Genomic DNA, 27,930 nt, shown 5'->3' with positions numbered 1-27,930 from the left:
ACGAAAAATTCTCCCGCGCACAAAATCTTGAATTACATTTCACCTTTTCAAGAGTGAGAGATCCATGATATTTGCATAATATTCCTTTTTTTGCAATATTATAGTTAATGTAATTAATCACAGTGTTGTTGCGCCAAAGAACGTCTTGTTTGAAAGACAAGAAGGAGGCAAATTAAGGAGGGATAAAATAAAAGAAAAAAAATGAGCCAGTATGTTCAATGAAACTGCGTGAATAACAAAAAAGTGGGAAAAGAGCGGAACGATGTACACACAGAAAAATTTTTCGCATTTTGTGTATGCGAGTGAAATGGTTCGCAGTTTCAATTGGCGAGTCTTAGGTAGACTCGCACATTACTTTTACGAATCTATGGTATATAGTTTCTTTCTCACTAACATTTGAAAGGTTTTTTTGACAAATTCCTTGTTTATTTTAAATTTGTCCGTTACCGTAATGTCTGATCTAAAGAACACTGGCATACGATTTTTGGAGACGTGTTTTATGAGACATTAAGTCCAGAAAACGTTTTTTTTCTGGTTTTCCTGCAACATAAAAGCATTTTCTCACACGTATGATTTACATATAAAATATTGCGTCATTTCATATGGGATGTTACACCCTCGAATGATTAATTTCTGAAAAAAGATTTCGTGACGACATGTCATAGGATAATCCATACCTTTTCCGCTTTTCATTATTGAATAAATTCTTAATATATTTAATCATTTACAAAGTTTTTATAACTAAAAGAAAAACTCAAAATTTATTTATAGAAAATTAAATTAAGCTGTTTTACGAAATCTTACGTGGCAAAAGTTCTATTTTAAGATAATTCCAGCTACTTTTGAAGGGATTATAAAACGTTCTTTCAGAAAATTGAGCTTAGGTCTTAGGATTGTTACTTTCAGAGAATAGTCGGGGAAAAAATAATCGGAATTTCGCCCTCAAATTCTTTCGACCGCCATCTTGGATACCAAACTATTATTGACTTTTTTAATTCATATCTTTGATTCTACAAATAGGGCTATATAACGTTTAATAAGATATATATTTTCCCAAATTGAAACAAATAAATTAATAATTAAAATAAAAAAAATTAATATTCTCATGGAAAACAAGTTTATGGTTATGGGAAATATGAGAAACATCATCCGAAAAGCGTGGTTGTAAAATAAAATATTTATTTTACATTACATTTGTTGGGAAGGGGTTCTGATAAAATGGCGGTCATTTTTTTAATTGCTTAAAAATTTTTAACGTAACCATCTTCATATTTTACCATTAGGCTTATAATACGCTTTATTATTTATGATCGGATATTTCGGAATAGGATTGTTCGTCCGATTGACTTAAATTTTATTTTATAAAGTTAGGTTAATGCCTTATGAAACATTAAGTTAAATAAGTTTTTTACGATATTTTTTTTTTTAAATTCTTTCTAATGTAGCTCGAGTTATCTTTAAGTAACCCTGCGACGTAAGATTTTGTAACACATGTAACATAGCCTAATTTAAGGGTCTATTAATTATTTTTTGTTTTTTTTTTTTAATTAAAAAAATACTTCAAACTTTAAAAGTCGTTATGAAATTATTCAATGACGAAAAAAACAAAAAGTATGGATTATCCTACGATATGTCGTCACGAAATCATTTTGCAGAAATTATTTTTTCTATGGTTGTGACGGTTATGACATCCTTTATAAAATATGCGAAAATTTATGTTTTTGAGAAGAAATTTTGTTCTTGTGGACCTTTACAAGAGATCAGATAATGATTTTTGGTGCTTTAATAGTTTTTCCAGATAAAAAATTAACAAAATAAAAATCATGTGTAAAATTGGTGATTCCGCACAATTTCCGCGCGGCGCTAGTGTTTGTGAAAGAAACCTTTCAAATGATTTTTTCTGCTAAAACATTTGCTTTTCTTCTCGTCAATTTTATCAATTATATTGCATTTTTTTAAATCTATTTTGGGCAAATAATGCTATTTATGGAAGAAATATTGCTTTTAGATTGGTGTAAGTGTTTGAGCAAATCAGTATTTATAGAATTCAATGTTTAATTTCGGTCCAATAAATGTGAAAATTTTCGAGAAATAGTGCGAATGAGTGCGAGTGAAATATTCGTATTTTGGCCATGCGAGTGGCCCACTCGCAAAAATTGACGATTTGACTGCCACTTCTTGTCATTTTTTTTCTGTGTGTAGTGTTGAATAATTTGTATAATTATGCTTCCCGTAAGAAACACGGGATGAGCTCAAATGCTCACACAGCGAACTCGTGAGTTAATTAAAATCTTGACGATGTCTCATCGAAAGAAAAAAAACTCACGAATCCCCCATCTATTGTCAATTGATTTATCTTTGCATGGAGTAGATGCGGAGGAGGTTGTAGATTATTTAGGGTTCAACAAGTGTTAATAAATTATGCATGAGAATATTGCTTCTTTTCAATTACAAAAACTCACTTTTCTTTTGCCATACAGCGACAATGGATTTTTTTTCTTTGGTTGGAAGAAGAATTGCGGGTGCTGCCTGAATGACTCAATGGAATAAATATAGAATTGAGATTTTTTTTTCATCTTCTTCTTCCCTATAATATCGAATATCAGTAGATTAATATTTGTTCTTGACGAAAGCAATTTCAAGGCCCACACGGTGGGGTAATTGAACTGGTAAAATACACACAGGACATAATTTATGAGAATTTGTAACTAAATTTCGGGATTAATTCTGATAAAAATCTTTTATTTATTTTTTGATAAGAACTTAAAAGTTGTTGTAAGATTTTGACAGAATATGTTGCTCCAGAAAAGGATCAGAAAAAACTTTAAAGAGCCCTGGGGAAGTAATTTTCCTTTAAACACACGATTCAAGAACCAAATAAAATGTAAAAATCTTTTAAGATTTTTCCCGGAATACCAAAAATCTTATAACTGACAAATTATAAGAAAAGACAAGAAATGAAAAATGAAAAAAATTAATATCAGACCTTAAATTTCTTTTAAAAATTTTTAATTTTAGGAATGTTTCCTTGGCGATTTCTTGTTCCTTTTATATTCTCTTCAAGATAACTCGTGTTCCGATTATTTCTTCAAATGAGAATCTTTCTTATATATCGATGAATGAACTCCTTTAAATTCTTAATACCATAAGAGCCTGATGTGTCATTGCTAATTTGTGCTAAATTTTTCTTTAGAGTGTAGATTTAATAATTTTCCAAAATAGATTTACAAGAAATAGTAAATATTTTATCGTTTAAATAGCCCCTTCATCAGGTACTAAAATTGTAAAGAATTTTAAATAATGTCAAAATACAACACTTCAAAAAAAATCATTTCAATTGCGCTAAAAATTGCCTCTAAGATAACCCATTTACTTTAAATAACCATCAGTAGCCTAATGAGAATGCCGTTTCAGCATTTTTTCTTCTTATGTAAATCAACATTGTATCCGAGTCTGTATTATGTATAAGCCCAAAAATTCTGAATGATCAATCATAAGGAACCAACATGAAGGTTGATGAGTTTATCTTCATGTCTTCACCATGCACAAAACATTCAATCAGCCCTTGATCTTTTCTTCCGTGTGTGAAAATTATTTAGGGTGACTATCAATTTTTGTATAAGTTGTAAAAGTAAAATATACTTTTTTCTCATATAGCAGAAACAGACATCACGCCTAAGAAAATCAAACAGGAGAAATAATAAAATAATAACATGAAAATTTATTTTGGCAACATTTCAAAATTTTCCTTTCGACGCGCGTCTCCCTCGTCGTGTGTCGATCTCTTGTGGGCCATGCCTATTTCTATACCGCATTGCCCCTAGAATGTCTAAGTTAGCACACAAAAAATCCTATATAGTTCACAAATAGTGCGTGGATATTTTTGGAGAGTGCTAAACCCAATAAATTTATAATGTTATATTTATAAAAATGCGTGGAAAGAAATTAACGCACAAAAAGCGCAAAGAGTAGAAAGTGAAAGATGCGATAAAAAGAGTCAGACTCCTTTTTTTGCCACATGTCGTCCAGCAATGAGGTCCAACGTGGGAATTTTTATCAATACATAATTTTGTGAATTAAATTTATACTATGAAGTTTTTTTTCTTTATTTTTTGCCTGTTTTTGTGGGCTTGTCATTCACATTGGCATAGCTTTCTTACTTTTTCTTATCAATTAACCCATTTTTACGCACAGGTAATGAAGAATTAATCAATGTTACAAATACTTATTGCATAAGGGTTGAAGAAGTCTTAAAAACTAGAATTTTAAACCGTTATGAAAGAAAATTTTTCCAGACTAAAGAAAATCCATTCAAAGATTCAACAGACTGAAAAGGTTTTAACGGTTCTTGGTTTAATTTTTCCTACGTTTAAGGTCTTACAATTTGTTACGTTTAAAAATCCCATAATAGTGGAAAATCGAGAAAATGATGAAAAATAAGAAAAATTGGGATTTTCGCTCTATTTACAATTTATTTATAAAATTCAAAGAAAAATATTACAATGATTTCCACGCGGTTTATAATAGAAAAATATAAAAATTGGGCGCCAGATCACCCGAAATGGTGATCCCGCGTGGGAAAATAAAGAAAATCCATTGAAATTACTTACATATGTACAATATAGGAGCAAAATGAGAGATAATTACAAAATTCACTTGAAAATTATATAATACAAAAATTAAATACTCCACAACCCATTTTGCTGCCTATCTGGTCGACGGTCGTCAGGGAAGAGCGCGAGAGATGTTCCAATTCCCAGCTGGAACCCTCAGAAATTCAAAAATGAACTGTGGCGGGGATACAGGGTGCAACAAATTTTCTTATTTTTTTCTTTATAATAAAGCTATAGCTATAAACATAGCGTCCGATGAAGTCTATATTAAGTCTAGTTCGATAAATCTAGCTAGATTTATCGGACTTAAAATGCTTTTAGTATCTTATTCATCAAAGAATTGTAATACTTTGTCAGATCTTCCGACTTATACGTTAAAAGCTTTCTAGTTTGACTAGTTCTAGTTCGAAACAATTCTTAAAGGCTTTTAAGGTAAAACTGCCAGTGCTTACATCTCAGCTTGTTGGAGATCTAGAAAGTTTTAACAAGCTACCGTTAGAAAGTTTCTCATCTAAGCAATACTACAATTTTATCAATCTAGGTTATATACCTAGAATTACCTAGAAAACTGTTTTTTTTTAAATCAGTGATTCTTAAAATAACCCAAAAGAAAATTTGTTTGACAAATACTTGAAAAATTAACAACTTTTTCCTGGTTTTTCAAATACAAAAATTTTATTTAAAAATAATTTATATAAAAATTTATTAAACATAAGTTATGCAAAAATAGACGTAGATGGGTTAAGACAAGGGAGGAATGCCTCTTTCACATAGCATTTTGCAACCATAAGCAATATAAATCTTCTTCGTTGAACTTCTGTGACCGACCCCGAGATTGGTTAATTTGAATGCGAAAGAAACTGTGTCAACGGCTAAAAAATAAATGTAAGTGTTGTATATATGCAAAAGATCTGCAAATACAATTGAACTCTCATACTCTTCACGGAGTTTATTGAATTATTCAAATGTGCCATTCTTATTTACTATTCATTCTTCAATTATTCTTGCAGATGCCTCAAAAAACTGGGTGGGATCAGAGAATTCGCCGCATTGAGAAATATATTTATCTTTTCTTCGTTTATAACTTTTAGGTGAAAAAAAGACTGGGCGACTTTTTTTCACAAGCTGTGAGGCTTCGCATAATTTTATGTGAGCATTGCGCAAAGAAGTTCAATTTCCATGCCAATGTTAATTTTTGTTTATATTCTAATGCGTACGCGAGATGTCGAAACTATATAAACGCCCAATTCTTATTCAAAAAAAAATCCATTCACTCGACAACGCGAACGCACACACATGGAGAGCATTTAAAAGAAACTTACGAGGAAAAATGTGATCTCAAAATAGTTTTCTGTAGCAATGAGAGAAAAAATGCGCACGATATCCAAAGACGTTTGTATTTTTGAAAAAAAAAAAAAAAATCCTGCAATTTCTTCACTCTCTGGATTCTTTTTTGAAAAATATATTTTCCTCACACCTAAATTCACGAAGCGCACCTGTTGATGTCTTTCACTTTTCCTATTTACACGTGAATTTCAGCGGCCAAGGCACACCAGGTACTCCGAAATGGGTGTCACCACAACCCAAAAACCAACACTCTAGACGGCAAATTGATTTACCACACACTCCACACAATTCACCCACCAATTAATTGATTTGAACAAGAGCTCTCCGGCTACCGCGGTGTATATTGCGCGCGACTTCTGTGTCAGCTCCACGAACTGCTCACCACAAACACTGAAGACTAACTGAACGCGGGAAAACTCAAGGAGTCCGGTGAAGCAGTGTGGCGCCCAGTGTCGAATTGGGGTTCTTCACATGGGTCAGTTTGGATGTTCGTTTGTGTTAAGAATGGAAGTTGTACAATATCATAACTCTTTTTGGGAATATCGTTGTCTAATATTTAAGGGATATTAGATGGTGAACTTAGAACATTCTTATAGGTTTTAAGTATTTATAGTAATGCAATAAGTAGCTTGTTTCAGTCAGTTAAATCTATTAAGGTCTTAACACTATCTACTTATTTATTGAAATAAAATCAAATTAATGTTCTCGCTGATATAACTCACATTTTATCCGTATCAGACTATGGAAGAAGGAAGACGTCGAGACAAGCCAAGGGGTGTTTATCTTGGCTCTTAGGATTAAAAAAATCTTAGGATTGCTCCTTTTTTTTAAATTTAGAAAATCTTCGAGGAAATGCTAGGACTAACTAACGAAGTTTTCAACTAACTAACTCACAGTACCTTTACGCACATGTCTTTTTGGCGCATATCACGAAGAAAGGCTCTCATACGTATATGAAGCGTATAGAAGAGTAAAGTATGTAATTCCTTCGCGTAAACACTTCCACATTCGAGTGTACTCTTATAGTTGGGAAGATTTTATGCGACGATGAGGGGCAATTGTTGTCCACAAACGGGTTCCTCACTGTCTTTTATACCATAAAAGGGGAATCCGCTCATTTGATTTATCGCTGTACCCAATGAGAATTGCATTCAAAGCAGAAAATCTTACTTAGTCGTTTGATCTGGCGTCTTTCATCTCTTCCTTCTCCCAAATACGTGTGCGCTTCCAATTTCTTCACTGTATATGGCTTTTGGTGTATCTTCATCGAGAGGGGTTGATTGCTCTTTAGCGTGGAATTACGTCTACAACCGAAGTCATTTGTCACATTAATAAGGATCAGAAGAAACATGGGAGGTAGATATGCTGAGAAATTATTTATTCACACAGAAGATTATGCTTTCAAAAGTTTTTTAAAAAGAGGAAAAAAATCCAACAATATTCTCGCGTAGAATTAATCCTTATGTAGATTAAGATTAAATATAGAAAGAATGTTTTTCATGATATTTCAATTAAATGAATTTAGAAACATTTTTGTTCTTAAAAATTATTCCTTTTTCATAAATTCTTGTAAGAAAAATCTCTTAAAGAAACTCTTTAGAGTCTTTTTCTTTAATCTTTTATTTATAAAAATTCTTTAGAACTTTCTCCGCAACTCTAGCTGAAAGTAGAACAATTTTTGGGACGTGAAAATTCCGAAATAAAATCCAAGGTTAATTGTTTCTTCGTGCGCTAATGCCACACTCACCATACATTTTGTGACTCTGTGCCAAATTTAATTAGAAATGTCTCCTCCCCATTGACACAATTATTTCACATCGCCACAATCCTCTTTATTTTGCATCTCTGACTCACCCAGAAAACAGCTCTGCCTCCCCGTTGAGAACTTTTAAGCTGCAGGTCACTGACAATGATGTATACGGAAATAGGCGGGAGGAATTATGTTGCTTAAGCGAAAAGAAATCTTTTTTTTTTCAACGTACAATGAGGTGATGAAAAGCATTGAGAAGATTTTTTTTCTTCTTAAATAAGAAGCTTTAATCCTAAAATGGTTTGATCTGTATTAGAGAGGATTTTGTGATACTCCAACTCGTCTATCAGTAGACTTTTATTTTTAAGCACAAAAGCATAAAACATAATAAATAGTGAGGCACAACAAGTGATTAAAAGCTATGACTTATGACACGAAATTTCACTACTTCACCAACAGAAATAAATTAACTCTTTCAAGCGCAAAAAAATAGTTGAGGATTCATCGCTAAGCTTGTGTGAGCATAAAGTCTCAGAATATGATTTAGAAGTGAGTGATTAGGATGTTTTTCCATAGTTAAATTTATATATTTTATGGGCAGTACGTGTGGGTGCGGTGCACGAGTGAAATATGAGGAAAATTCTTTATTTTCACTTCATGCATATGAGAGGGTTTGTGCGAGGGGGAAAATGCACTTTTGCTGCTTCCCTGCATGTGAAATTTAAGCATTAATAAATTTTTTAGTGTTTTCACTTTCCCCCAAATGGATAGAATATCTTCGTTTCTGACCCATTTGTATACAAAAAAAAAACTTTTTTTCCTTTGTTTTATTGAGATTTATTTATTATTTGATTACTCCTTAATGAAGATTGTTAAAGGACTTTACTCGATTTTATATGATAGGCTTCATAATTTTTAAAAATTCCCGCCAAATTGAATATTCTGCAGAGGTTAGTTGAGAAAAGATGCTAGATATTTAACGAAAAATTAAAAGAATGACGTCAAAATGAAACTTAAACATTTTTCGTTAGAAACATCAATGCAGGTATTTATTTCAATAAAAATTAATCAGGTTTTCGTAATTTTTCAGGAAATATTTAGAATATTTGAAAGTTTCGTCACCCGTTTCGCCTTCTTATAAAAAATGGAAACATTGAAACATTCACTTTTTTATCACGATATTTCATCGAGGGATGCTCAGAGGAGACATTTCTCAGTCAACGCGTCTTCTTTGACCTCCTATTTAAATTTATTTTTATTTGGAAAACCCGGAAAACCATATGAAATAATTTAAATATTGAAAAATAGAATGTTTCATGTTTGGATAAGAGTTTGTTTTCAATTTTTTAAAGATTTAAAATATTTTAAATATTGGTCTTGTTTTCCAATAAAAAATGTTTCAAGAGTATCTTTTCAAAATTCTGTATCAAAACATCAACGCGAATATTTCATATATTGAAAGAGAAATAAAGTACAGTCGTGACGTCATTGTTTGCATATTTTGAACAAATATTTGCTGTCTTTTTCCATCTGACTTCAGGGAAATTATGGAAAGTTTCCTTAGCGTTTTGTTTTATTTTTTCTACAATGTTTCCCATACTAGTGCGAGTAAACTCCTACATAAATCGAATCATCACCGTTAGACAAATAAAAACTTTTTCTGGAGTCATATTAAAAGGAAATTTTCGCAGCCCATCATGAAGGCATTCTCTGAGAAAAAAATGAAAATCGACCCAATTTCCTTCCAACTGTGTGAGTAAAAGGTGGGTCTGTTTTCCATCATTTATTATAGGTTCATCCGGAAAGAGTTGGAAAAGAAAAAAAAAATCCAAAATATTTACGCATTGCGAGTGGAAATGCGGGGAAAATTGGTCATTTGGGATGCGTGCTTGGAGCGCATTTTCCTCACACACAATTTCCCGCCCAAATTTATTTATCAGATTGTCTGTTCCATATCATTCCGTGACCGTTATAGTCCACGATGACAAACACCCAACCATCATCGTTAATTATGCTGTTATATAGAAAGAATTTTCTATATAGTTGAGCACGAATTAATTGCGCCATGTTTGCGATTCACCTCGCGTTTTGAGGGTGATTTTTCTTTAAATGATTTTGTGTGATTTTCCAGCGATTTTCTTGGGAGTTTTGAACTTTGTGGAATCCCACAAGAAGATCTATTTTTGGGTACTCAAAAGTTTATTGCAACTTGTTGAAATTCTTTTTTTTTCACGAGGAGGGGAAAGAACGCGAAAATGGAGAAAGAATGTTGTCGAGATGACTGTGAAATGTGACTGTCTCATTTATTCTTCTCATTTCCGCATATTAAATTTATATACAAACACCATGCCCACCATGGTGAAGAGATAAAAATAAAAACTCGCGGAATTTCAGTGAGAGCATCGAAATCCAGAAAATGTGGGTGGTTGATGTATAATCCCCAATTTAAAACGCATCTTCATGAGGAATTTCCTTCCTCTCAAAGTCTTTCTACATTTTCTTCTATTGAGTTAAAGAGGAATTTTCCTAATTTATTGGTTCAATGGATGACCTTTGACCCGCGAATCTTACCAACAACGTTGACCTTATGCATAGTTTTTGGTTGACATGAGAAGCAAATGGGGAATATGGGAGAGTTGGATTAAATAGAGCATGAGAGAAAGCACAAGTGTCACAAATCCAGAACTTCAATCAATAAATTGGCGCCGTTTAGTCCAAGTCGCACAAACTTAATTGACGATATGGCGTGGAATCCTTTTTGCAGTGTGGTGAAGACAAAAGGGATGTTTTTAGCACAGCAGGGATATTTATTTTTATTCATACACCACTGGGGCTGTATGATGGGTTTGTGAGCCTTATACGGCATATTAAATTAGTGGGTCAGTGCAGACGTGTAGGGAGTTTCATCTTCTCTTACAAAATATAAAGCTCTAGCACACATTAAGGTCATAAAGAATTTTTAAATTTCAAGAACTTTTTATTGAAGGAATTTTCTGCAGTATAAAATCATTTAACCTCTAGGCCGCCAAGCGGGGTCGTTGAACGACCCCAGCCCTATATTTCGTGCTATAACTTAATAAATATAAAAGATACCATTCCCATCTTTTGGAAATAAGTTCTTTGGTTATCTGAGGAGGTTGTGTAAAAATTTCAGCCAAATCCGTCCACCACAAGAAAAGTTATTAAGGAAAATGTAGAAGAAGGGAATTCAAAAATTGGTGTAACGGCCATGCTGCGGAAAATTTCTTAGAATGAAGTTAGTCACATCATAAATCATATGGTTGAAGGGGGTTGAAGGGTTGTGTTTACTTTCTCACTTTACCATCTCAGTGTCAGAATTATCGCGAATAAGTAACATAAACAACATAAAACATAATTAGAAGCATATAAATGTGCAAAACAATAAAGAATATTCGAGAAATATTGCCATTTATCACGGTGCGGGAAGTGAGGGGAATGTGGGGAAGTAGTGAAAAAAAAATAGCAGTTGCGGTCAACTTCGTAGCAAATTTCTCACGAAGAAAGTGTGAAAAATGAGTGAAAAATATTTTTCCCTAATATCTTCTTCTGCGTGTTTCCGGGTGGCGAATTTGTGATGCAAGGGGCAAGAGGACTATATAAGGAGTCTAAAGGTAGTGACCCGACAGTTCCCGGTTTTATAGTTTATGAGAAAATCGACTTCCTTCTTGGGGTCGTTCAACGACCCCACCTTGGCGCTCTAAGGAAGCTCCAAGGTCTTGGCGGCCAGCAGGTTAAATCGTTTTTCCTGCATCTGAATTTGGGTAGGTGTCATTGTTGTAAATGAAGCAATCAGTTACGGTCATATTGGGCGTGAGGAACCCATTGAGATCATCAACACCATCGCGTGGAAGACGATCAAAGGGGTACCCCATTGGTTTACGATCCGGGTAGCGACGATTCCGTACGCCACAGAATTCAAAGGCATCATTGCACGTGCCCACAAGATCCTGCTCCACACGATCATCCAAGTAGTTACTCAGCATTACAAACAGCTGACACGCAAGTCCCTGAGGGGTACCCTTTGGGATGAGCATATGCTGTGGCCAACCGCATCCGCAGAATGTGAATTGTTGCTGTGCATCTGTACCCGCTGGAGGGGTTGCGTCTAAATCTTGGAAAGTCCTTTCAAAGGGAATCGTCAAGTTGGATTCCGTCGAACGACGGCGAATTGTATTAGCACCAGGACGACCTAATGTTTAAAAACAATGAATAAAAATAACTAGAAAATAAAATTTAAATCATAGAAAAGGCCTTAATGTGGATCAAACTTACAGGAAATAACGAAACGATCTAGCTCAATCATCATACGACGCTGATCAGTAAAGACCATTTCAGTTTCACGTTCATCATACTTAGGTCCCAAAAATATGCGCGCAGTACAGAGAGCATTAGTCTTACCGGAATTCGTCACATTAATGATGTACGTAAACTTATCGTAATTCAAATGAGTAAATCTGAAAAGAGGAGGTTCCTTAAGGAGAATGATCCTTGGGTTAACCATAAAGGTCCGCGATCGATCTAGCAAGCTGATTGAACTAAAAATAATTTTTGAAGGTTTCTTTGAGCTCAAATAACACATTTTTGACAAAAAATTTCAACTCTAAAATTTTCGATTTTTCGTCCTTCCTGATCCTGTGAGTCCTCGGGGATGTCCTTCTGTAGTCATAAAATGATCAGGGATAGTAAAGACATAGTTTTGTAATAATTTGGACTCAATATCCATAAAATAACTATACAAAATGAAACATTTTAAAATCGGGCCTATGGGTCAGCGTATGTATGACCCAATAGACCTTAAAGAGTTAAGCTAGAGTAATTAATTTTAGGCGTCCTTTCTAACCAATTATTCACCTAACTACACCTTTAAAATGACAAGAAAAAATTAAGAAAGATTCAAATGAAAATATTTTTTTAAAAGAAATTTTATACGTTTGAAAAAAAATTTAAATATTAGAAAGAAATGTGTCAAATGCAAAGACGGAAAGTTAGGATTTCTTAAGTTTTATTAAGCAAATGTTAAGATTTCTTAAAGTTCCTCGAGCGAAAGTTAATATTTCTCAAGTCTTCTTAAGAAAAACTTAAGATTTTTTAGTTCTTCCTAATTATTTCTTAAGTTTTCTAAGGCGAAAGTAAGGATTTTTTTTTAAAGAATGGGCCTTATTCAGCGACCAAGAATCCCTTGAAATTCGTTTGAAATCTTGAAATTTCAGTACAAAATTGAAAGATTTCAAGGGTTTCTTGGTCGCTGAATTAGACCCAATGTTTAAAGTTTTCATAAGAAAAAGTTGAGTTTTTTCTTAAATTTCTTTAAAAGAATTTTGTTTCAAGTCAGGCTGAATCATTCCTCATATAATATTTTTCGAAGATTTTTTTTTACAAATTTTAATGCCCAAAGGAGATCAGGAAAAACCTTCAAAATTTATGCATTTAGCGCAATTCTGCCTGACTTAATTCTTAAGTTTCGATTAAGAAAACTTAAAAAAAAAAAGTTTTTTTAAGAACACTGAAAACCTTTTTTAGAAAACTTAAGAAACCTTTTGAATTTTTTATTTAAAAAAACACCTTAAGAAATATTAAGACTTTTTATTAGAGTGTGGTAAGAAGTCAATGAAAGCTTATTTGACTGAATAAATTTGATAATTTTGTGAAAAAGTTCAAAGTCAGTCACCTACCCCATGGCAATTCGCGTGGGTATTTTGGTCAAATTGTACAGACGGATAAATCCTTTCCTTAACTACGCCCACAGTCCCATTAAACTTACTTTGCAAAGACATCCCCTTGTGCAGCAAAATCCAAGCCACGTGTTAAATTGACTGCACTCTCCTGGAAGCGTGTACGGAATGCATTTGTCTCCCCGGTGTTGTCGATCTGAACGCGACAGTTGGTAATTTTAATATTTGGATACGTGAGTTCTTCCGCCGTGTAGGGCGGAAGTCGCATTTTATGCTCCGTGAAAATATCATCAACGTACGCATGGAAAGGATAGAAGATTGGATCACGCATTGATGTTGTTGTATCACCCATAACACCGAATGATTCCAAATGTCGATGATCGGGATCGTGCGCATAGCTTATGAAGACATGACCCATGTTGTGGAAATTCCCATAGAATTGATAATTAGGTGAGAGGATACTTGCTTCGATCATATTACCAAGGATATCAATTCCTTTTATGTTATTAAGCATAATCTTCTCGCCTGTATCAGTAATCACATAGTCCTGATGGATGGCTTCGAATAAACGATCACGCCAACGTTCGAGTGTGTTCACGTCTATCCTTAGGCGATCACGATCGCGAATAATATCTCTGATTTTTAAAAATGCAGCACGACCAGGCCATGTTCTACTTGCCACGAGAGAGTCCAACTTTGGGAAGTATCCCTCCTCCATGGGTTCCCGCAAGTTGTTGAATCTCCTCACGCGTCTCAAGCTATTGGAGAATCTCTCGAAATTGTATCGTGCAACAATTTGTTGGTGCATAAAGTAGAATAATTCACCACGTCTATCCTTCTTAACGATTGCAGGGTTACTAGCATCAAATGGATACACCAAGTGCCAATGCCAATGATGTAGATTCACTCCAATGTCTTCACGAAAGTACCAAAGACGATGCTCGGGATCTAGATCCGATGCCGTATAATCGCGTGGGATTATGATAAATCTGCGAGAGTCTTCAGGAACAATGGCTGCTTCCTCGCGGCATGCAACGAAAACGGCACTATCCACAAACTTATCGGGAAATGTTTCAACGTAGTTTGGAATTGGGACATCTTGGGTGTCTTCACGATGAAGAAGAGCCACAGATAGAGCATAGTTGAATAGGTATGGATTCAAGCGATCTCTCGCATAAACGGCAACACTTAGCAATTCATCCACGTTGCGCATTCCTAGTTTTTTTTTTATTTAATAAAATGATTTTTGTAAATTGAACTGATTTTTAGATTTTTTTAAGTGAAACTCTTTACAAAAATTCCAGCTAAGTCCATTTCTAAAATAAGGCTTAAGACTTTGAAGAAAACTTTAGTTTTTATTATTCAGTTATTAGTTGAATTGTTTTTTTTTACAAATTTCAATGCCCGAAGACTCAAAATTTACACACTTGATCGTCTTTTCTTGTCTAAATTTGTAAAAGTCACCCAAAAATGCATTAGGCCTTGACTCAGCCAAAATCTAATCTACAAACCTTGAAAGCCAACCCAAAAAATAGGTCTATGCCGAAGGAACTAAAGGCCTAGGTTTGGAAAACTAAATAATTAAATTCTAGCTTGAAAAACATAAGTCTAATTTAAAAAATATGTTTGCGTCAGTTACGAATGAGTGTGCGAAATTGTGGAAGGATGCATGGAAGGAGGATGAGTTGGGCAGATACTGCCACTCTATTTTGCCAGACTGCGCTCTTCAGCCCTGGTGTAAAAATTTGAAAAACATGGATAGGAAGACAGTGACTCAAGTTAGTCGTCTGATATCGAACCACTACGGGCTAAGAGCGCATCTGAACAGAATAAATATAGTGGAAGTTTCGCTGTGTGAAGAGTGCGGGCTGTATGAGGATGTGGATCACATTCTCTTTTCATGCTCACGGTATGTGAATGGTAGGGAGGAGCTTGTGAACTGCTGCATCGCTGTATCACCTAACCTTATTGTTAGGGACATATTAGCGATCTGTTTGGAAAACAAGCTCATAGAACCACTGAGAAAAATTGTTTCGTTTATTAGAATGAATGGAGTGCAAGTGTGAATGTGACTGAATGTACTAAAAATGTTATATGTTATATGTTTTGGATTCGGCAGTCCATATAAGCTGTATAGCTTAAGACTGGATTAGGGGGGGGGGAGGTAAGGGGGGGTTACAAAAAAAAAAAAATTAAAAAATATATTAGGCCTAACTAAAAATCCTAAAGTCTAGTTTAGAAAAATTTAAGTCTATAGAATAAGAGTTTTAAGCCTAACTTTAAAATAAAACTCAGGACTAGTTAGGCTTAGTAGAGAACTTCACTTTTTGTTAACTATAATATTTCCTCGACTATTACACCACAAAAACTTTTTTAAAAACTAAAATTACTAACCCATAAAAATATCAATTAAACGTGCAGCCATCTTAACGTGATAGGGAATGAAAAGGGAGAATTGCTCATGGCGCTTAAGGCCCATTGGAAATTTCAAGTCAGGCAGAGAAATATTCTTCACGGGTATACGATCATCAGCCATTTCACCAAAACGATTTTGTAATTCAGCACCAAGAGGACGGTACTGATCCGAAAGGTACTTTTGCGGCACATCAAACACAACTTTCTTCCTTTTGCCTTTACCAACAAACACAGGCTCCTGTGGCCTATCGAAGAGCAACAGGAGACAATTTTTCACTTCCTTCTCATCCATTTTTCTTCACTTCACTTTATCACACACACTCACTTGTGATCACCTTCACTTCCAATTTACTGTGAACTCTGGAAAAGCTCCTTCGGGAACTTTTATACCATCACCCGTGGAATTTCTTATCGTGATTTTCGTTTTGCCTTTGCATGCAGCTGACCAAGGGATTTAAAAAAAAAATACCCGAAAAAACTAACCACGGGATTGATTTGCCTTAGGAGTCAGACAACTATTATAGTTGTGAGCCATGTCCGGATGAATAGAAACCACAATCAATTTTATTTAGATATTTTAGGGGAAAAGTGATAGCGAAAGTCAATTTGCGGTGATACTCTCACTCGGGGGTGCTACAGTTAGAGTCACTGTCTTAGAGCGAATTTTGGTTGTGGTTGCGACAAGAGTTCACGGTCAAGTTCATCGTGAGGTAATGATGAAAAATAACAAAACAAAACTTGATAAATATCTTTAAAATTCAATAGAAAGAAAATGCAAAGGCTTAATGTAAATTACATAAAAAAAAATTTTAAAAATGAGAATAATTAAATATTAACCCTTTGACGTGAAGCAAAAACGTTGAAGCACGTAGTCTTTTTATTACGCTAATTTATTCTCAAGAAACTATCAGGGGGCATTTTTCAGTCAAAACGTTTTTTTTTACCTCTAAAGTTATTTTAAAGAGTATATAAAAATGTCCTCAAAGGGTTAAGTAATCCATTTCTTTCAGTTATTAATTAAGGCGATAGTTATTATTGAAAAATCATTTTCAAAAGCCATTGATGACCTTTTTTTTAAAAATTCATTAATATCCTTAATTTAGTAAATATTTCATCAATCCCCGTGAGTAATGATTTTCATTTCATCAAAAATGAATCATTTAGAGGGCATTCGATTTTATCAACATAATACAAAATTTTTTGTTGACCTCTTAGGTCACCACCAGCTGCAAAAATAATCATGCTGTAATTTGTCGTGCCTTTCTTCGTAAAATTTTTTCTTCCTCATGCAGTGTTATGTTTTGTATTACATATTCGACGTGGAAAGTGCATGACATAAATTCAATTAGAGGGGGTGGAATTCCTGCTGGTCTCTCGTGTGACGAAGGAACTACACGACAAATGAAATAAAAAAAATTCTTCGTCTATTTAATTGTAATTTTCTTGAAAGCCACGAAAGTGGGATAGTTTTTTTTGTCAAACTGCCATGAGTACAATAATTCTTCTGCTATATGTACATTTGCATTTTGATAAGAGATCTAAATTGCAGGTAGGTGGCATTTTAAATTAAGGGTACGGAGGTGTTGTGGAGGAAACTCTCATGTCGACTGCTAAAGATAGGGGAAGATGATACAAATTTGACCATTTGTAAGGTTTTTAAAAGGCAAAGTATTTTATATCAAAGGAATTTATTATTGCAGCAAGATCGTTAAAGAAACTTTCCATTATTAGCTGTGATATTACACTGAGATCAACTGAGAAAATTCGGAAGATAATCGATTAAAATTATTAATAATGACGTCATCATTGTCTTTTTTTTATCTTTTTTAAAGCATGAAATATTCATGATAATGCTTCGTTGATTATTTTAGACAAGGAATTTTTGTGCTAAATATATTGAAACAAATAAAGATACATTTATGACGTTATTCTTTGAATTTTAGAACAAATATTTGCAGGTTTTCCTTAACTGTTCTTAGTTAAAAAGAAATATTTGAAGTCTCTTTGGTGATTTCTTTGCCCGATTGCGTCCGTGTAATGATCTTTTCCATACAAAATGTATAAACTCCTGAAAGAAAATTAAAGAAAAAAGAGAATCCCCCTACAGAAAAATCTGCATGATCACAGAATTCAGACGTTCGACGATTCCCAAACAAAGACACAATTGTCTACTGAGGAAGACGCACAGAAGCGTCGAAAGCTTTGACCCCTAAAATTGAAAGGATGCGTTTGGGTTGACCTATACCGTCCCTTGGCTGACGCAATCAGAAGGATTTATCCTACACCAACAAAAATATAAATTCCTTAATTTAAAAATTTTATCCTTTAAGACGTGACTTTTTTTAATTACAGGTCATATTCAGGCAAACTTCCCCTATAAAGAATGATGCATATTTTTCTTCTTGTGCAGTAAAAATGCCACGTATTTCATTGTCAGTGCGTTTCAACCTCATTTCTTGTCCTTCATGGGGTATTTTTTCTTCAATATAAAAGGGGTTGAAAGATAATTGACAGCACAGTCCAAGGATCTTGATTATTTAAAAATTCTGCTGATTTTTTGTAAGGTAAATTGATTTCCATTTGAACATTTTCTTAGAAATTTATTCAATTCATTTTGAAAGAACTTTCGAAGGGTTTGACATGATTGAATTCTTTTAATTGATTCGAAGACCAACAAATGGAAGTTAAAAATGAATTTTTTTTTGGGGAAAATGAGGAAATGCGGAGGAAAATTAATTGACTAATTTACTGCCAACAGTTAACAGCTACCACCTGCTATAAAATGGTCCATTGCAATGCTCTCATTTGGTGGAAAATACCTCCCCCTGCGACTTTTATTGAGACTCCCCCAATCGATAGGGACGCATCGACGATAATTGGATTCACAAGCACGAGCAGCGAGCTATTTTCGTCTATTGGTGTGCCCTATCTTCCACTTATGGAAAACACATATTTATTCCATTCTTTTTATCTCTCCAACGAGACTCTCTGCAAATAAATAATAAATTTATGGACAAAGATCTGCTGATGAGCTCAAAAATTTTTGCAGCGAGGATTCAATGCGCTCGCTCAAAGGGAGACCGAAAGTGTGAATGACCAGGAAAATTGTTGGGGTAACATTGAGCTGCATTCTGTGACCAGCACTGATTCAATTAATCGCGCACCATGCCAGACATTCTGGCGGGTGTTTATTGAATCCAATTGACCTCGGGCGCACGCATGAGAAATGGCTAGAAAGCTATGCAATGAGCATTGCAAAGTGGATAACCCATTGAGATGCACTTAACGGCCACTCATCTCAAGTGCGATGCCAGCAGATGGGATGGAATTTGGGCGGGAAGCTTTTCTTTTACGGGAGATTCTCAGCAGGTGAATCATTGAATTTTTCACTCCATTTATTTTTATTAAAAATATTTTATTTTTTTGGGAAAATGTTTAATGATTTTCAGATAAATTTACTTAATTTATGAGAGCGCTATCAAACGTGGCGCCATCTATTGTGCAATATGTGGAAAGGCAACACTGGCATGCATAAATATTTCATATGTTGTATGTGGAAAATGAGGAAAAATAACTGAAAATTAAGTTTTCTTCTCAAAGTTTATTCACATTTTAATTATTTAATTTTTGATTTTAATTAAAATTATGTTTTCTGAGAAAATAAAATTGATTTTTTAATATATATATATTTGATGTATATATAGAATTTTTCAATGCATATATAGGTATATAGGTAACCGTTAAAAGTCTTCAAATTATGTGGAAAGAAATTCCTATAATATTCCCCCACAAACTATAATTTGCTTGACAAGAAAGAAAAGAAAACAATCAACATGTGAATTTTAGCATTATTCTATTCCTAAATTTTTATTAAATTTTATAACTAAATTAAAGAAAGAATAATTTTTGTTCTTAAAATTTGAAACTTCTCTTAACGATGGATAATCACGAGAAGGACATCAACGACGTCTTTGACGACATCGCCCTAGCAGAGGATAAAATCAACCAGGAAGGCTACGAAGAGGGTTTCACGAGAGGAGTAACAGCCGGGAATACCGAAGCCTACCACCTAGGCTACCACAGAGGAGCGGAATTTGGTGCAGAATTGGGGTACTACATGGGCATCGTGGAAGCCTTTAAGGACAACAAGGAAGACAAAGTTGTCGCCTCATTGGGGAATTTAAGAGAATCCCTGGAAAACTTTCCCAAATTCAATGACACAAATTGTGATTTTGGACATGAAATTCAGCGAATTCGTGGACAATTTCGCAAAGTTTGTGCCCTCCTGAAGTTTAAGAGTAATTTTAGCTCTTCCGGTGATCTCAGCTTTTAAAAAAGTATTAAAAAAATTTTTTTTTTGAAGCCTACAATAGGTGAGTTCTGAAGATTAAAAGATTACAATGTAATTTGAGAGGATATTAAGATTCTTTTTCTTATTTTAGGCAGAAGCATTATGTTCCAGAAAGCATCAGGAAAAGCAAGAGAACTTTAGTAAACTAGGGAATTTTTCTTGGCAGAAGTTCTTAATATTTTTTTACCTCAAATGTGGTATTTTTGTTAATAAGAAACTAATAAATAACTAACAAAAAATCCTACAAAGATATTTTTTAATTTTATTTCACGTAGATTAAAATTCAGGCAATTTTGGGATTTTTTTTTAGGATTATTAATTTTCAAGGAAGAAGCAATTTTCAATGTTGGAGATTCGGTCAATTTGTAAATGTTGTGGGAGTCAAAACGCGGGATCTGACCTTTAGAAAATACTCTTTTATTACTTCTGCGACGTTTCGGAGCTTTATTTCTCCTTCTTCAGGCATAAATATTTGGGATATTTTTGCCAAATTGATTGACAAATTGACTTGGACTTAAAAGTCAAAAAGCCATGGTGATGAGAACCGTAATTGGTGCAAAGTGGATGCAGAAAGTGAAAATTAATTTGACAAAAATACCCTCAATTATTGATGCCTGAGGAAGGAGAAATAAAGCTCCGAAACGTCGCAAAAATAATAAAAGAGTATTTTCAAAAGGTCAGAAGCAATTTTCCTTAAAATATTTTCAAACATACTCTCATCAACTTCTTTTGTTTTTTAGTTTTCTGTGAGTTAGAATATATGATTATCAATAGCATTGATGCATAATGCTTCATGCACAAAGAGGGGAAAGTTCATTTTTGCGAAAATCTTTCCCAGACATTTTCCACAATCTTTTAAAATTTCACTGTTTATTTATTTTATTCAACAATGTCCTGTGAACACAAAAATAATTAAGCCACTTTCCACCCTTCAATTTATCTCATTAAAAATGAATTGGTTGAAATTTAAATAAACGAAATAACCATACAAATAGTATTTATTACAATTTATGGCAACTTTATACAGCGATATTGTTGTATTGTATTTTTTGGTCATTTAATTGGATTATTTATGCCTTTGATGGCATTTAACAAAAATTCAATATTCTATATAAAATATCAAATTATTTAATTCTGCGAATTATTTTTTTCATTTGGAATGAAATTGATATTTGAACAGAGCTTTTTGGGGCACCAGTCCTTTTACAAAGCTCCCTTCAATCATTTTTAGCTCCGATTTTCTATGGCAAAATGCAACAACAATCCCACTTTGCCTCTCAAAATGCTGTAAAATTATTGGCTTGAATTCTACAAGATTCATGTGAGATTTACGACCGACCAGGCCTCCCATCTTATGAGGGGTCAGACAAGTCATTTTCCTCTTACCAGCTTGTTTGCCAAAGTATTCAGTGCGGTGCTCCCGATAAGGCGCTTTTTGTGGCATTTCCTGCCCAATCGAGAGGGAAACAATTCCACAAATTCAAAGACCTCTCACTGACAATGGAAATCTCCACGGAGGTTGTGTGTAATCTCTGGTGGCAGCAATTCATATTAAAATTAATGTAATTGCTTGTGATATAGGAGGAGCCCCTCTGCTTTTCCTTTTTGTCATCCAATTACATTTCTCTGTATATTATTGGGGCTTATCGTTACTTTTTTTTGTCTTCAGGTTATTGTTGTTAGGAATTTGTTAGATGTGAGGAAATTGCTCCATTTAGTTGAGACAAAAGCCACTTAGAGACATATTTAAATTTTCCCTTTCAAATAATTTCATTGAATCATTTTCATGTTTATTTAGTAATTTCATTTATATAAGATTTTCTCAATATTTTCTTAATCGTTTGATTTTCTACTTCAAAAATTTATGGAATTGCTTCAATTTTGATAAATGTTTCTTAAAGAATTTTACATAAATTAAATATTTGCCCAAACATTGCTCAATATTGGAGTCATAAATTTTACCTATTTTAACCTCAAACTTTTGCCAAATGGAAATTTTTTTTCAAACAGTAAAACTTAAGACAAAATAAATTTGAGTAATTGACCAAAATTTGAGTTTAAAATATGGAGAATTACACACTCAACGTTTGATCAATATTTAGACAAATATTGCACAAAAATGATTTGAGAAAAATATTCTAAGAAATACAATTTATAATTAGATCATTCCATTAATTTATTTGGAATGGAAAACCAAACGTAAAAAAAATATTGAGAAGATATTGAAGAAAATTTGGCAAAAAATTGAGCTTGCATAATTCACGGAGCATTTTAGACTCAAAAATTGATCAATATTTGGACAATTGTTATTTTTCATAATTGAATCAATTCGACAAATTCAATGAAAATGGAAAATCAAACATTTTAAAAAATATATAGTAAGAAGATTTTAACGAAAAAGTTTGGCCATAATTTGAGTCCAAGTTTAAGCAATATTCAGCATAAATGTTTGAGATTGAAAGCCTACATAGTATCACAGTTTGTTTGATCAAAAACTTCCCAAACTTTCAACAGTTTCATTGTGCAAAATTAAACTGTTTGAAGTAATTTAGAGCAATCTTCGATCAAACTTATTGGGCGATATTTGACTCGAGCAAATGTTTATAGGGTGTTAAACTTAAAAATTCTCAATAAACTCATTTGCAAAAGCAGATTTATTAAAGACAAGCAGCAATAAATAAACAAGAGAATAAAAAATATTCTTTTCTATCTTCAAGATCAATGATCAAAAATATTTACCATCATGGCAAATACATATTTTGTGAACATAACAAACATTTAATAACACGTTAATGTTATTAGATTTCCTTATCACTTTCCACCGTCTGCTATCAGTTATTTTTCTTTACTGTTTTTCCCCCATTTTTTTCGTGATCAAAAGGAAAAAGTGATTTTCCTGTAAACAAGCCCATTTAGACCAGATCTCAAGTAGAGATATGCGTCACGTCGCTGCTCTACAATAATAAATCTCCCTAAGAAAATAATATATATGTGGTAATTTTGGTGTCAATGAGAAAATCCCTAATTTAGCTATACAATCAAAACAAAGTGAAGTGGTCAATATAGAGGAATTTTCATCATTTCCTTGTTGCTATGGCTTAAGAGATTTTCTTTTATTTTTCTTTTTCCTTTCATTTTTAGCTGTGATTCTTTCGTTTTCTTCATGCCGGCGAAATGTACGTGAAAAAAAATCTTTATGAGTTTTAATCTCCATTGAGATAAGGGAAAATGCTCGCGGAGACCCCAGCCTTTATTTAGCTTTTGCAAAAACACATAGCGAGCTCTCTAACACGTACAGAGCTAATTTGAAGACTGATAAGGGGATCGCAAAGTTTATTTTTTTCTTTTTATTAAATGTGTAGCTGAGGAGCTTTGGTTCTCTCAATTAATGAGACTTCTTTTTTTTCTGTGTTGGCAAGATATTTTTGGACCTAGTGCGAATTCAATTGGAAGAAGAAAGGTCAGGAGATTGCGATTGCGGAGGCTTTTTTTCCATGGAAGCACAAGCCCACCAGACAAGACGGTTGTCTTATTTTTGGAGCAACGCCATGTAAAAGGCGGAAGACTTTGGATCTATCTATATAATAAAGAAAGGCCTGTTTGTTGGTAATCGTCGTTCCGACTTTTCTATACAAATCCACACCGTTTGTCCGATCGCGATGAAATTTGGTACAGAGGCCCCTTATAACAGGTGGTTTCAGATGGCCGTATTCATTTTCCTCCCAAAGCCCCCCTTCAGGTAGCCCCCATAGAGATTTCATGCTGTTTTTGCGAATTTTTGAATTTGGCGCCTAAAGTGTTGTATGAAATTGATTTCTTCTCTTTGCAAATTTTTTCTTTTGGGATCGATAAATGGCCCAAATCTGCCTTTAAACCATCACAATTTATTTTCTCTTTAAAATTTGCGCGAAGCGCAACAAATCCCCGCGAAGCGGGGCGAGGTAAATTGGAGCGAAGCGACAATTTACCTCGTACGAGAATAAAATTTAGTTTAGAGCTACAAAAAGTAGTTTATGCGTCTCATAGAAATTTTTAATAAATAAACTGATAAGACGATTGCCTAATGTTGAGTGTCTGTGAAGAAAGCGAAGCACAGACTTTGGGATAAAACTTTCAGTGTAACATTCAAAGGGCAAATGAATCCGAATGAAACTAGTTAACTTTTGGGACATTTTTTGGGCACAAACTCACACAATGAATGGATGTGAGAGAAAAGCTCTTGAGACAGACTAAATATTTGATGAAACAACTTCTCAAACATTTAAACAAATTTTGAGAACTTCAACAGCTTCAACTTGGCAACATCTTTTGTATTTTTAATTCTTAAGAATTTTACCTTAAAAAAATTAATTTCTAAACTCATTTTAACGTGATATTTTCTAAATATTGTAAAAATAAAACAAACAAAGCGTCATATCAAACACACATTTCGCATTTCATGAGTAAATTAGAAGAAAATTCCAGGAGAATGGCGCGGCGTCCAAGGTGATCTTGGGAGTGGCAAAAGCAGCAAAGAAATCACCTGACTTTTTTTCTCGGAGGAACATTTGGCAAAACATAATAAAATACACAATCCCCCAATCAGAAAGCTCTCTTGCTCTCTCTCTTCGTCTTTTGGCTGATGTAATTAAAATGTTCCCTCACGCATCCCCGAGAAATTTATATAAAGAAACGCGTGATGATAAAATTCTTATGTGGATTTCATCAGCTGGTGGAGCTGCTATAAAGTCAAATAAACACCGACGTGGTATTAAAAAAAATGTAAACATAAAAAAACCAATTTGGCCAGTTTAGAATGTTTTTTTTCTCTAATGATTCTGATCATGATAGGAAGATTTTATTTTGAAAAAAAAAAATGTTAAATTTACATAATTATTTGATGAACTTTTTGTATTTTCTATTCTTTCCCCTAGTGATGCTTCAACCAAAAATAAATCAACGAAGATATTTTAAAATGCAAATTCGGGTTTTTTTTCATTTGCTCTCTTCAGTAAAGCTTAAAGACTTGAATATTGGTCTAGCTATAAGTAAATGTTGCTGGGTCAAAACTAGCTATAATAAGTTTGACGTCAGAAAAGCATTTTATATCAATGTTTATTAATAACCTTTAATTATGTAACAGGCTTTTGGTGATGGTTTAAAAGTAAACCAACTTGAATTAAAAAGACGAGGAAATTGTTACAATTTTCATGATATTCTGTTGATATTTTCCAAGACTCGCAATAGACGCAATTTCTCGAAAATTGTCTTCTCTCTTTTCTTTTATCAAACTTCTATTTTTATTCTACCTAACATTCTATTAAGAATTCGTTAGTTATTATTTGTTAGTTCTAAAAAAAATGAGTGTGTTACTTCTTAAAGTTCTTAAAATTCGTTGAAAGTTCCAAGAAGGTTCTACAAAATAAATAAAATTTAACTAAACCATAATCTCTATATCTATAAAATTATTCTATTAAACGCAGAATTAAAAACTTAAACACAGAATTAAACAAGTTAGATAAAAAAATTAGGCAACTTAGATACAAAATTAGCATTTTAGCCGCAAAATTACGGAACTTAAACGTAAAATTAGTAACTTAAACACAGAATTAGGGAACTTAAATACATAACTAGTAACTTAGACGCAGAATTAGGAAACTTAAAAAATTAATATATCGTATTCTAATTTTATGAAATGTGTCTGAACTAACCAGGGAACTAACTTGCCATAAGAAAATTATAAAAATCCCAACAATATGAAAAGAGTTTTTCATCAGAATCAAAGACCTCAATCCAGGCCTCAATCTAAAAAAAAATCTCTACATCAGATTTTATTAATTTTACGTCGGACACTTTAATCAAATGAAACCAAAATGACCACAAAAAGGTCCCCAAAATTGCTTTAACCATTCTCCTTAGTTTGCTCAATTTTTTTCAGCTCGTAGCTGATATTCAACAGATTGTCTCTCTAATATTTTCGTCTCGTGGTGCTAATAGAGAGACGCGAATACACGAGAATGGTGGCATAGCAACAGCAAATTCTTCAACATCTAAACAATCTATAAAAACATCTTATCACGATTTCGGTGCAAAGAAGCAAATTTATCGAATGGCAAAAACTTTAAGAATTTCCTTCCTCTTTACCGTTTCCACGTGAATTTTCATGATTTTTGAGATGATACAAATTCAAAACATAAAGAGGGATATAGTTGGATTAATATTGGGTAAGAAGTAGTTTCCGTCGGATGCTCTTGAACTTTACCTCTGTCGCCAATTCGTGTGGCGGAAAATGTATATAATTTCTGTGAACGACTATTGGAGCGTTAAGTTGATTGTTTTGGGACGTTTGAGATGTGAATGTGAAAAACCACTTTGGCATCGAAACTCATGAAGAATTCACACCTCCATCAGACCAGTTGCTGACCAATCCATTCTCTATATTTACTTATATGAGGTGTGTTTGTGAGTCGAGCCTCCAAAATGCGGCTCCAAGAAGTCCAAAACAAAGTGATTGAAAAGCAACATGAAACTCCTCTTATCGCAACTACACTTTGACACCATAGAAACATGATAAGAAAACCTCGGGCGGGAATTTGTATTTTCCATGATCCACTGTGTGACACAAATGCAATAAATAGATGAAATTGCGAGGACTTTGTTATTGAAACTTTTGGAATTTGATTGACACGGGTGGGGGAGTTAAAAGGGCGGGGGGTGGATTAATGCACAGACTGATGGAAAATCCTTATCTCTAATCAACTTAATTAACTCAAGAATAATTCTTTTTTTTTTCTTTTCGAGGTTTGTAGCTTTCATAAATTTTAATAGATTTATTTGTAAACATTTTTTTTAAAGATTTCTTTCTCAAGAAAATAGAAAGTTATTGGAAAGAAGAATTACAGTTAAAATAAAAATTAGCCGAGACACGTACCAACTGTTCTTTAAAAAATTACAAAGTTAGAGAATTTTCCTTTAACTGTTCTTGCAAAAGTTTTTTGATTTTTATTAGTATGATAAATCTCGCTAATTCAACTAATTGTAATATACTAATTGTAACGCTAATTGTATGTATATTCTGAGAGCCTGAAGATTAATATAAATTATTCGAAACGTCGCTGATTGCAAAAAAACGTTCCGTTATCCTTCCTTCCCGTCTTGACCACTTTTCCGCGGAAATTCATCATTCAGTTTATTTTATTGTAAAAATCATTAAAAAATATTTTATCCTTAATTTTTTTAAACATAACTTTAACCAGCACTTAGCTTTTGAACGTTCGTCTATAAGAACATCAATTCCATAACAATTGATGGAAAAAAGTGTAAAAAAAATATTAAGAAAATTAAACAGAATATCTTTTTCTTAACAAAAAAATCTTAAATAAAAAAAATAATTATCAAATAATTCCTAAATAATTTTTCCAAAGTCAATCAAAAAGCTTTTTTGATATTACTCATAAACATAGTTAAAAAAAACCGAAAATAATTAAGATTTTATTGATTATTCAGCAGGAAACTCAGAATATTTGCTAGATAAATGAAGATTTGATTTTTTAGAAAAATAAACCGAAAAGTATTTTATTCCAGAGAAAAACTAACCGTTCATCAGGTCCAAAAATTTTCTAATCTTTATATTCTTTATCCGATATCTGTTTGGAGCTGTTTTCCAACGTTTTTCATTACTTTTGAAGTAAATTCTCAACTTATTCTTAAAGTTTCTAGTAGAAATTCTAAAACTTTCTTTAGATTTGAACAATAAACAAACCCGGGTTAGTAAATACGGAA

General features: G+C 33.3%; 3 protein-coding genes and 1 long non-coding RNA gene across 8 annotated transcripts in view; 2 read left to right on the top strand and 2 right to left on the bottom strand.

The window, feature by feature from the left end:
- The window catches only part of LOC129795946 (uncharacterized), a 29,033-nt gene extending 22,669 nt beyond the window's left edge, over window positions 1-6,364 (bottom strand). The window contains exon 1 of one of the 5 annotated variants that reach the window (XM_055837518.1): window positions 5,936-6,364. The gene's annotated coding sequence lies outside the window, so the exon portion shown is untranslated. Of the gene's footprint in view, window positions 1-2,462 lie in introns of all 5 variants that reach the window. The other 4 variants (XM_055837521.1, XM_055837519.1, XM_055837520.1 and 1 more) reach the window with 4 other exon arrangements.
- LOC129795948 (uncharacterized) lies at window positions 267-2,104 on the top strand. Its single transcript, XR_008751166.1, has 2 exons — window positions 267-370; window positions 2,009-2,104. It is a non-coding gene; the product is annotated as an uncharacterized LOC129795948 (long non-coding RNA).
- A 5,098-nt stretch (window positions 6,365-11,462) lies between the features above and the next one.
- Window positions 11,463-16,119, bottom strand: LOC129794486 (phenoloxidase 2-like). Its single transcript, XM_055835237.1, has 4 exons — window positions 15,798-16,119; window positions 13,493-14,618; window positions 12,004-12,185; window positions 11,463-11,920 (listed from the first exon to the last, which is right to left on the bottom strand). Exons 1-4 carry the CDS (start codon window positions 16,108-16,110, stop codon window positions 11,463-11,465), a joined length of 2,079 nt encoding a protein of 692 aa, XP_055691212.1. The 5' UTR covers window positions 16,111-16,119.
- A 3,510-nt stretch (window positions 16,120-19,629) lies between these two features.
- Window positions 19,630-20,429, top strand: LOC129795944 (protein LTO1 homolog). Its single transcript, XM_055837513.1, has 2 exons — window positions 19,630-20,191; window positions 20,261-20,429. The coding sequence occupies exon 1, from the start codon at window positions 19,756-19,758 to the stop codon at window positions 20,149-20,151; it is 396 nt and encodes a 131-aa protein (XP_055693488.1). The 5' UTR covers window positions 19,630-19,755; the 3' UTR covers window positions 20,152-20,191; window positions 20,261-20,429.
- Window positions 20,430-27,930: the final 7,501 nt, after the last annotated feature.

Source organism: Lutzomyia longipalpis, chromosome 4 (genome assembly GCF_024334085.1).
Source record: "Lutzomyia longipalpis isolate SR_M1_2022 chromosome 4, ASM2433408v1".
Taxonomy (NCBI): Eukaryota; Metazoa; Arthropoda; class Insecta; order Diptera; family Psychodidae; genus Lutzomyia; species Lutzomyia longipalpis.
Note: the sequence above shows the minus strand (reverse complement) of the source record. Positions and strands in the feature narration are given on the sequence as shown.

What these genes read in the sequence shown, in the direction of transcription:
- LOC129794486 (XM_055835237.1), bottom strand. Translation starts at nt 16,110, where the DNA reads ATGGATGAGAAGGAAGTGAAAAATTGTCTCCTGTTGCTCTTCGATAGG. An exon ending in CAAGGGGATGTCTTTGCAAA is followed by an intron (nt 12,186 to 13,492) that starts GTAAGTTTAATG and finishes TCCTCTTTTCAG; the next exon opens with ATTTACTCATTTGAATTACG. An exon ending in AGATCGTTTCGTTATTTCCT is followed by an intron (nt 11,921 to 12,003) that starts GTAAGTTTGATC and finishes TTTAAACATTAG; the next exon opens with GTCGTCCTGGTGCTAATACA.
- LOC129795944 (XM_055837513.1), top strand. Translation starts at nt 19,756, where the DNA reads ATGGATAATCACGAGAAGGACATCAACGACGTCTTTGACGACATCGCC.